Source organism: Myotis lucifugus, unplaced genomic scaffold (genome assembly GCF_000147115.1).
Source record: "Myotis lucifugus unplaced genomic scaffold, Myoluc2.0 scaffold_2157, whole genome shotgun sequence".
NCBI classification, from domain to species: domain Eukaryota; kingdom Metazoa; phylum Chordata; class Mammalia; order Chiroptera; family Vespertilionidae; genus Myotis; species Myotis lucifugus.
In genome coordinates, this window is record NW_005873205.1 from 16,132 (window position 1) to 26,849 (window position 10,718).

The 10,718-nt window shown below is 52.1% G+C and overlaps 1 protein-coding gene across 3 annotated transcripts; it reads left to right on the top strand.

Moving 5' to 3' along the window:
• Positions 1 to 502: 502 nt before the first annotated feature.
• On the top strand, positions 503 to 9,341 carry PNPLA4 (patatin like phospholipase domain containing 4). Of its 3 annotated transcripts, none has more exons than XM_014450380.2 (7): positions 503 to 642; positions 1,481 to 1,665; positions 3,582 to 3,676; positions 5,100 to 5,235; positions 6,341 to 6,406; positions 7,944 to 8,096; positions 8,821 to 9,341. In XM_014450380.2, exons 1-7 carry the CDS (start codon positions 624 to 626, stop codon positions 8,950 to 8,952), a joined length of 786 nt encoding a protein of 261 aa, XP_014305866.1. In that variant the 5' UTR covers positions 503 to 623; the 3' UTR covers positions 8,953 to 9,341. The 3 variants fall into 3 exon arrangements, with proteins under 3 accessions (XP_014305866.1, XP_023604721.1, XP_006108421.1); XM_023748953.1 differs by having other exon boundaries at positions 503 to 639; XM_006108359.3 differs by lacking the exon at positions 503 to 642 and having other exon boundaries at positions 804 to 1,665.
• Positions 9,342 to 10,718: the final 1,377 nt, after the last annotated feature.

Genomic DNA, 10,718 nt, shown 5'->3' on the forward strand with positions numbered 1-10,718 from the left:
CATTGAGTGACGGCCCGGCTCATCCTTCCGGTTAAGCGGGGAGGTGGGGCGTTCAACATGGACGTGCCTCAAGCCTGCTTGGGTAGGGCGGGGCGGCATTGAGTGACGGCTCAGCCCCGCCTTCCGGTTAACGGGTGGAGGGGAGGGACCGCCCAACACGGAAGTGCCGCAGGCCTGCGTGGGTAGGCGGAGCCGCATTGAGTGACGGCCGGGCCCCTCCTTCCGGTTGAGGCGGGGAGGTGGGGCGTTCAACACGGAAGTGCCTCCCGCCTGCTTTGGTAGGGCGGAGCGGGGTGAGGGCGGAGCGGGTTGGGGGCGGGCTTCGGCCCCCAGACTTTGCTAGGGCGCCTTGTGGGCCGGTTTTGTGGCCCTGGGCCTGGCATGGCGGCCACCTGGGTAGTGCCTCCTCCAGGCCGCGGGTGCACAGTGGGCATGCGCGGTCCGGGGCGTCCGCCTGGGTTCTTTCTCCTCCAGGCCGCGGGTGCACACTGGGCATGCGCAGTCCGCGGCGGCCGCCTGGCCACTGAGCCCCCATCCCTCGCCCCCTCCCATCTGCAGTCATTAAAGCAAAGCTGAGGCTCGGCTGCAATGGCCGCGCTGCCTCCCTCACGGGGCCCAGCCAGATGCTGCAGAACAAAGGTTGTAGGTTCCTGAATTGTGGGGCCCGGGCCTTGCGCCTATTCTGATGCCCCCGGAATTGGGGTCCCGGAGCCCCAAGTGGGGGTCCTAGTGAGCAACAAGCTGGGGGCAGGATTTCAGCCACGGGGCTGGGGAGGGGGGGGGGGGACACACATCTGCCCTCCGAGGCTCGAGCAAAAGGAGCCGTTTAGTTAGGGCATCCGTTTTGTTTTGTTTGTTTGTTTTAAGAAAACGTGGATGCCCCGAATGGAGATGGGAGGGGAGGGAGCAGGGATCTGTCTTTGCAACTGAGGGATGCATTTGCAATTAATGGATGCATTTGCAATTGATGGATGCATTTGCAATTGACGGATGCATTTGCAACATGCAAATGTGTGCATCCTTTGGGATGTGCCCTGGTCCAATGATTGGAGGTCTCTCCAATACAGCACTCCCCCCCCACCCCCAAGTTACAAAAAGGTCAAGAAAAAAGACCAGGTGGCCTGCCAGTTGGCACTGGATCCATCTGTCTCTTGCCAAGAAATGGAGTAGGAGGCTGTGCGATCTAATGAATGAATCGCATATTATGCAACCCCCTGAACAGATATGGACTGCTGTAACCTCATTTTTTCATGAATAAAACTTGGGGGTCAAGGTGGGAGGGGTAGGGAAAACGTATCCTTGAAGGATTTGGGTGTTTGATGAGCCTTTAATTGTGCAGATTGGAGCTCAGCACAAAGAATTGTCTACGAAAAGAAAGGCTTAGAGTCATGATTAGCTTATTATACCGACTTAGAGCATTTATCTGTATTTTTTTTTCTTTTTTTTCCTGGTGTGTGTATGTGTGTGGCCAACTTCGCAGGTGGAATGAAGCACATCAACCTGTCCTTCGCTGCCTGCGGATTCCTGGGCATTTACCACTTGGGGGCGGCCTCGGCCTTCTGCAAACACGGCCAGAAGCTGCTGAAGGACGTCAAGGCCTTTGCGGGGGCTTCCGCCGGGTCCTTGGTGGCTTCGGTCCTGCTCACAGCACCGGAGAAAATAGAGGTAATGGGGTGGCCCCTCGGCCCCGTTCCTCAGCCAGAAATCAAGATCCAGCAACAACGCCGGATGCTCACGCTCAGCTAGCTGCATGCTTTGCCTGGGAAACAGAAAAGCTTTAACATTTAATCATCAGGGATCTGGGCTCCGGATTTGGGAGAGGGGACTGTTCTGGGTGACAGTGAGACAGAAAAGATGATGCCTTATTGTACCCTCTTTTTTAAAAAGAATATTTGTATTGATTTCAGAGAGGGAGAGAGAGAGAGAGAGTGAGAGAGGAAGAGAGAGAGAGAGAGACAGGTCAATGATGAGAGAGAATCATGGATTAGCTGCCTCCTGCACGCCCCACACTGGGGATCGAGCCCGCAACCCAGGCATGTGCCCTGAGCGGGACTCGAACCCTGACCTCCTGGTGTATTTCGGGCGGGTGCTGGAAATATCGCGAGCGTCCCTTCGTAAAGCATACGATTGTCTCATCTAGTGGTTCTCAACCTTCCTAATGCCGCGACCCTTTCATACAGTTCCTCATGTTGTGGTGACCCCCAACCATAAAATTATTTTCGTGGCTACTTCATCACTGTAATGTTGCTGCTGTTATGAATCGTCACGTAAACATCTGATATGCAGGATGTATTTTCATTGTTACAGATTGAACATAATTGAAGCACAGTGGTTAATCACAAAAACAATATGTAATTATATATGTGTTTTCCGATGTGGGACATGATGAGGGGCAGGGTGGCTTGATTCTGTCTCCCTCCTAGGCGCTCTCACCGTACTGTGAATGAATGAACGAACTAATGAATGAATGAAAGAAAGAATGAATGAATGAATGAATGGAAGACAGGCCTGGATTCCAACCCTGCCCATGGCCCTCACTGTTCACGGCAAATCAGGGAAGACCCTTAATCTCTTCAACCTGTTTTCTTACCATACTGTGAATGAATGAACAAACGAACGAATGAGTCAATGAAAGAAAGAATGAATGAATGAACGAACGAATTAATGAATGAATGAATGAAAGAAAGAATGGAAGACAGGTCTGGGTTCCAATACTGCCCATGGCCCTCACTGTTCATGGCAAATCAGGGAAGATCCTGAATCTCTTCAACTTATTTTTTCACCATACTGTGAATGAATGAATAAATGAGTGAATGAATGAAAGAATGAATGGAAGACAGGCCTGGATCCCAACCCTGCCCATGGCCCTCACTGTTCACAGCAAATCAGGGAAGACCCTTAATCTCTTCAACCTGTTTTCTTACCTGCCAACTGGGAGGTTACGCATATAACCCACCACGAAGGGTTTGTGAAGATGAGCTCACGGAGGCGGGTTCCCAGGACCCACAAAAAGCCAGGGCCAGGACCGCCCTCCCACAACTCTGACCAGCGCTGGCAAAGGACAGCCCTCAGGGCTCCTCCCTCTGCTATCCGTGTGGTCGCTGGCAATCGGCGCTGCTGCCCTGGCCAGTTTAGCTCAGTGGCCAGCGTGTCGGCCTGTGGACGGAAGGGTCCTGGGTTCGATTCTGGTCAAGGGCATGTACCTGGGTTGCAGGCTCCATCTCCGGACGGGGTGCACGCAAGAGGCAACCCATCCATGTGTCTCTCTCACATCCATGTTAGTGGTTGAGCGTCCTCCTAGGAACCAGGAGGTCAGGGCACATGCCCGGGTTGCGGGATGGATCCCCAGTGGGGGGCGTGCGGGAGGCGGCCGATCCATTATCCTCTCTCATCATTGATGTTTCTATTTCTCTCCCTTCCTCTCTGAAATCAATACAAATATTTAAAAAGAAAACACAGCAGGATTGGGGACAACAGGTGGCCTGCTTGGGGACCAGGAACGGTGGGCGAGGGACAGAGCGCTGGAATCAGAACGGACCTTTCGACGCAATGTCGAGTCGCCCGTTCACGTCCTGTTTCAGGAATGCAACCAGTTCACCTACGAGTTCGCTGAGGAGACACGAAGGCAGTTGTTCGGGGCCGTGACCCCGGGCTACGATTTCATGGCCCGACTGAGGTACGGGGGTGTGTGGGTCCCCAAATGCACTCCCCACCACGGCGTGAGGACTCGTGGTCAGGAATGAAAGGCCTGGCTCCGTGCCTGGAGTGTCGGCCTGCAGCCAAAGGGTTCGGGTTCGATTCCGGTCCAAGGCACGTTTCTTGCTTCAAGTTGCATCCCCAGTCTGGGTCGGGGTGCATGCGGGAGGCAACCAATCAATGTGTCTCTCTCACATTGATGTTTCTCTCTCTCTCCCTCCCCTTCCAGTCTAAATATCAATAGAAAAAATATCCTCAGTTGAGCATTAATGACAAAAACATCCTATATAATAAAAGCCTAATATGCTAAGTGTCTGGTCGTCCGGTTGTCCATTCAACCAATCAAAGCATCATATGCTAATGATATGCGAAGGCCGCTCAACCTCTCGCTATGATGTGCACTGACCACCAGGGGGCAGACAGTCGACCGGTCGACCAGTCGCTATAACGTGCACTGACCACCAGGGGGCAGACGCTCCGACGAGTAGGTTAGCTTGCTGCTTTGGTCCGGCTGATGGGGACTGAGCAAGATGGGCTGGACATGCCCTGGAGCCCTCCCGCGGTCCCTCCCCGGCTGGCCAACCTCCCGCATCCCTCCCCAGCCCCGATCGTGCACCAGTGGGGTCCCTCGGCCTGGCCTGCACCCTCTCGCAATCCGGGACCCTCGGGGGATGTCGGAGAGCCGGTTTCAGCCCGATCCCGTGGGCCAGGCCGAGGGACCCCACTGGTGCATGAATTCATGCACCGGGGCCTCTAGTATAATAATAATACCCGGACGGCGTGGCTCAGTGGTTGAACATCGACCTATGAACCAGGAGGTCAGGGTTCATTCTCCATCAGGGCACATGCCCGGGTTGTGTGCTCGATCCCCAGTAGGGGGCGTGCAGGAGGCAGCCAATCTATGATTCTCTCTCATCATGGATGTTTCTCTCTCTCTCTCCCCCTCTGCCTTCCTCTCTGAAATCCATAAAAATATGTTTAATATCACAAAAGTTGTAGGAAATACACTTTTGTGATATTATACTATGTTAGTACAGTTTTGGTAATATTATATTTAAAGTCTTGTGTGAAATATTAATGTTTATTGCATGTAACACATTATACTTAAAATAGTTTTTCTTGAAATATTAATGATTATTATTGCATGTAACATTATTATACTTAAAATCGTTTTTCTTGGAATATCAATGAATACTACATGTAACATTATTATACTTAAAATCATTTGTCTTGAAATATTAATTGCATGTAGCATTATTATACTTAAAATCGTTTTTCTGCAAATATTAATGATTGTTGCCTGTAACATCATAAAAAATAAAATTAAAAAATATATACATATTTAAAAAATAAATAATAACAGCGATGAGAGGGGAGTGACGTGGCCACGTTCTCTCCCCCAGACGCGGAATGGACTCGATCCTGCCCCCCAACGCCCACCAGCTGGCCCACAGCCGCCTGCACGTCTCCATCACCAGCACCCGGACGGGGAAGAACTCCCTGGTTTCCAGCTTCTCCTCCAGGGAGGACCTCATCCAGGTAACGCATTCCTGGGGGAGGAAGTCGGTAGCCTGTGCCCTTCACACCCGTGGCTTCCTGTCCTGGCTGGGATGGTCCGGCTCGGTCAGCCGCGGGACCCATGAACGCATCAGTCCCACGTGAGCCTCGCCGCGTCCAACACCCTTGAGTTTATTCTAGAAGCAGGTCTCCGGTGCCGTTGAGTAGCAACAACAGCTCCTTACATGAACGTAGCTGACACTTGGCAGTTTAGGTAAGACGTTGTACCTGTACTATTTATTTTTATTTCTTTGTTTCAGAGTGAGAGGAAGGGAGAGGGAGAGAGAGAGAGAAACATCCATGATGTGAGAGAACCATGGATGGGCTGCCTCCTGCACACCCCCAACTGGGGATCGAGCCCGCAACCCGGGCATGTGCCCTTGACCGGGAATCGAACCCGGGACCCTTCAGTCCGCAGGCCGAGGCTCTATCCACTGAGCGAAACCAGTTATGGCATCTTCTTCTTTTTAAAAAAAATATATTGAATTTCAGAGAGAGGAAGGGAGAGGCCATCCATTGCTCAGCCAGACATATCTCTCTAGGGTCCTTTCTGATATCCTATAGAATAAAAGCCTAATATGCTAAGTGTCCGGTCGTCCTGTCGTCCGTTCAACCAATCAAAGCGTCATATGCTAATGATATGCTAAGGCTGCTCAACCGCTTGCCATGACGTGCACTGACCACCAGGGGGCAGACGCTCTGACTGGTAGGTTAGCTTGCTGCTGGGGTCTGGCCGATCGGGACTGAACGAGACGGGTCAGACACGCCCTGGAGCCCTTCCATGGTCCCTCCCGATTGTGCACCGGTGGGGTCCCTCGGCCTGGCCTGCGCCCTCTCGCAATCCGAGCTGAGGGACACCCCCCCCCAAGTGCACGAATTTCGTGCACTTGGCCTCTAGTTGACTATGTTTTCTTCTACTTAAGCGCGTGCATTGTGCACTTATAATGGACATAATGTTTTCTTTCTTACAGCAATTTAAATTTTTTCCTTAACGACGTAGAATTTTATAGAAAATCACATACCCAGTCTCCGGTCTGAGTGTGAGCGCCTCTCCATGCCTGAGCCATTTTTCCATTTCCTCCCTCAGGTCCTCCTGGCCAGCAGCTTCCTGCCCCTCTACGCCGGCCTGAAGCCGGTGGAGTACAAAGGACAGGTACGCTCTGATCCCTGACCCATGATCAGGGATCCCATGCAGATAAGTCCCCTTCGAAGAACCCAGTGTTATAATTACGCTTCCTGGTGGTTCTGAATCAGCCCACTGGGCCCTCATGGTTCTGCTTAAGTTCCAGACAGAAAATTCTGGTCTCCAGCCCGGCCGGCGTGGCTCAGTGGTTGAGCCTCCACCTAGGAACCAGGAGGTCACGGTTTGATTCCCGGTCAAGGGCACATGCCTGGGTTGTGGGCTCGATCCCCAGTAGGGGGCGTGCAGGAGGTAGCCGATCCATGATTCTCTCTCGTCATGGATGTTTCTCTCTCTCTCCCTTCCTCTCTGAAATCAACAAACAAAAATTTTTTCCCCAATATTAAATATTTATTTTTACATACAAAAATATTTTACCGGGCATATGGAATTCCACAGATTGAACATTTCAATAATTTTTGTTTGGGGCACTGTATGGAAATATGCGAAAAGAAAAATTTCATAGGGACAGCTTCTGAAAAATCAATAATTGTGTTACAGAAAAACTTTATGTATACAAGGACAGCTAATATTTCTTTTACACAGGACTTAGCAAAAACAGTGACTTGGCAAGCAGTCGCGATTAATTTTTATTTTTAAACTTTTTCATCAGAAACTTACCTTGGCTGCTTGTCGAGCTTTCAGTTTTAGGTTGCCAACAAGATTTTGTCCTCTGTTAAAAAAAAACAACAAACAACTTCGCAGACTAGAGGTTAAAAAGAGCATGCATCTGTGTTAAAAAATAAAGGTATACCAAAATGAAATGGGGTAAATCCCCCCAAAGCAAGGTTAAAATAAATATATTTTAAAAAGAAACAAAATGTTGCTTTCCAGTGATAGAATCAGAGGACCAGTGCACGAAATTCGTGCACCCGTAGGGTCCATAGGCCTGGCTGGCGATCAGGGCTGATCTGGGGGGCAAATGGGGGGCCCCCCGCTGGCACCCGCTTTGGCTGGCCTGGGGCCTGAGGGCTGGGGCAACTCAGAGCATCTGCCCCCTGGTGGTCAGTGGGTGTCATAGTGGCCGGTCGTTCCGCCGTTCGGTCGATTTGCATATTAGGCTTTTATTATATAGGCTAGATCTCAGACAGGAAGAGAGAGAGGGGAGAGAGAGATAGAAACATCCATGACGAGAGAGAATCATGGACCGGCTGCCTCCTGCACGCCCCCTACTGGGGATCGCGCCCGCAACCCGGGCGTGTGCCTTTGACCGGGAATCGAACCTGGGACCCTTCAGTCCGCAGACCGACGCTCTACCCACTGAGCTCAACAGGCCAGGGCCAATCGAGTTAACTTCTAAACCATTGGCCAGATTCCCTGGTTCCCAGGGGTGTATGCTATGGGCACAAACATTAGTTTTTCTCCCAACGCAAACCCTCTATGGGACTGGCCCCGGTCACTAGTGATTCAGAAGCAGATCCCAGGCACGGACCGTCGAGGTCTCCGTACACACGCCCTCCACCTGGCAGCCGGGTCAGGCCCACGTGTGACTACGGGTTTCCCTCCGCAGACGTGGGTGGACGGCGGGTTCACCAACAGCCTCCCCATCCTGCCCGTGGGCCGCACCGTGACCATCTCCCCCTTCTGCGGCCGCCTGGACATCTCCCCGCAGGACAAGGGGCAGCTGGGCGTCTACGTCACCATCGCCAACCAGGACATCCTGGTGAGTGGCGAACGTCGTCCCTAAAATCCTCCCTGTGCTCCGAGATGGTGAGCTCACGTATTGTTTCCTGTACAAACTGCGTGTTCTCGGTGGCAATATCCTATTTTACTTTATTTTTTTAAAAATATATTTTCATTGATCTCAGAGAGGAAGGGAGAGGGAGAGAGAGAGAAACATCAATGAGAAGACAGAACTATTGATGGCTGCCTCCTGCACGCCCCCTACTGGGGATCCAGCCCGCATCCCAGACAGGTGCCCTTGACCGGGAATCCAACCGTGATGACCTCCTGGCTCCTAGGTTCATACCCAACCATGGAGCCACGCTGGCTGGGCCCTCCTCGTTTTATTTTTTATTTTATTTTTATTACTAGAGGCCCGTTGCAGGAAGATTCCTGCAAGAATAGGGCTTCCTGTGGCCGGAGCGAAGCAGAGAAGGGAGGCGGGCTTTGCTCCCTTCTCCGCCACTCCGCTCCCTTCTTCAGCGCTTGGCTTCCTTCTACGCCGTCTTCAGTCTTTGCTCTGTGCCTATGTATGCAAATTAACCGCCATCTTTGTTGGGTTAATTTGCATACTCGCTCTGATTGGCTGGTGGGTGTCGCGGAGTGACACCAATTTGCATGTTTCTCTTTTGTTAGTGTAGATCGCTAATCATCAGGTTACAGATGTAACGCACGCCGACCCTCACGGCCCTGCCCTACAGCCCCACCCTGTCTCTCTGTCCTAGGTGTCCGTGGCCAATTTGGTGCGGCTCAACCATGCCCTGTTCCCTCCCGGCCAGCGGGAAATGGAATCCCTGTACCGCCGCGGCTTCCGGGACGCCGTTGGGTTTTTGCTCAAGGAGAACTGGTTCGAGTAGAGGGCCTCCAGGCACATCCCGAGTCCGGTGACGATCTGTGATGCGATTTCTATGAGCCCTCAGGATTCTGTCACAGTTACCGGTCTTGGTCACAGTTTGCGTCATTATGAAAAGTTAAATGTTCACTGGCTGCAAAGAAAGACGAGGCGTTTCATGAGAAGGTGGCAACGTCAAGGGCACAACGCGGGATGCACTTAACGCAGATGAACTCCTGCAAAACACGGAGACCTGAGCCAACCTCGCTCGTAGCCTTGGGAATAAGAAGTGAATCCCGCCCAGCCGGCCTGTGTGGCTCAGCGGTTGAGCATCCACCTAGGAACCAGGGGGTCAGGGTTCGATTCCCGATTAGGGCACATGCCCGGGTTGCAGGCTCCATCCCCAGTCGGGCGTGCAGGAGGCAGCCGATCGATGCTTCTCTCTCCTCACGGATGTTTCTCTCTCTCTCTCCCTCTTTCCCCCTCTCCCTTCCTCTCTGAAATCAATAAAAAAATATTTTATTTTTATTTTAAAAAGAAAGCGAGTGCAGATGATCATTCATTCATGAGTTCCCATTCGTTTAGCAGGCTCGGACTCGATTCTTCCATCTCTTTCCATGGGGTCTGCCGAGCGTGACTCCTGACGACGAAGAGGCAGTCACGAACGAGCCCGTTTTCAAGGGCCGGCCCTTCCTGGTTATGCACCTGTCGTTCCTGCCGTTCGAAACCCTCCTTTCGATCAATGTGATGGCCCTTAAAAGCCTCCGATACACGGCATGGAGCTCCTACGCCCCGACCGCTGTCTCTCTTCTCCGGATCTGGGCACAGGCTGGGCAAACAGCGGCGCTCCCTGGCGGGGGTGCGTTTAGTAGCAGCTTGGCCTGGTCTTCACAGCGGGTCTCATCTCATTCCTTCTCCAGTCGGCGGGTCTGGTCATTCACTAGCCCTTTCACCTCCGTCCCTGGTATGTGGATACTAGAAGCCCGGTGCACGAAATTCGTGCAAGGGGCTTGGCCCTCGCAGCCCCGGCTTCGTCTGGAAGGTCATCCGGAAGGTCGCCTGGAAGGTCGTTCGGTCTAATTAGCATCTTAGCTCTTTATTCTACAGGATTCTATCTGTGTGAGTGTTTAATGAATTCTTTACGGATGCCTTCCCAAGCAAAAACCACATCTTTTCTTTTTTAAAATATATTTTTGTTGATTTCAAGAGGGAGAGAGAGAGAGAGAGAGAAACATCCATGATGAGAGAGAATCATGGACCGGCTGCCTCCTGCACGCCCCCTACTGGGGATCGAGCCCACAACCCGGGCATGTGCCCTTGACTGGGAATCGAATCCTGACCTCCTGGTTCCTAGGTCGACGCTCAACCACTGAGCCGCCCTGGCCGGGCCAGAAACAAATCTGAACGCACTGGATGTTGTAAAAGTATTCGGTGCCGACAGCCTGCGCCTGTGACCGTGTGGCTGGATGGTGCATCCCTGGAGGACGGGGTAGGAGGGGTGACGGGTCTGCAGAAGCCGGTGGGGAAATGAGACCCTGTCACCAGGCGCGTGGCCTGTGTACTACGAGCGTGTCAAACTCGCGGCCCGCGCCCACAACGAATATTTCTGCAGCCCAGCCAATAGGACGGTATGAAAGAAACGTTTTAATAAAAGTTTCATCACTTAATTTTTTCACTACCATGTTGTACATAATTATTCATCACAAACCACAATGTTCGCTAATGACGGATGACTGTCATCGTGTTGCGTTCATTTCCCTCACGTGTAGGCGCGCCATCTCTCCCCACTGA

Coding starts and splice junctions, on each gene's coding strand:
- PNPLA4 (XM_006108359.3), top strand. CDS start 1,459: ATGTGTGTGGCCAACTTCGCAGGTGGAATGAAGCACATCAACCTGTCC. Junction 5,236..6,340: donor CCAGGGAGGACCTCATCCAG/GTAACGCATTCC, acceptor TTCCTCCCTCAG/GTCCTCCTGGCCAGCAGCTT. Junction 6,407..7,943: donor CGGTGGAGTACAAAGGACAG/GTACGCTCTGAT, acceptor TTCCCTCCGCAG/ACGTGGGTGGACGGCGGGTT.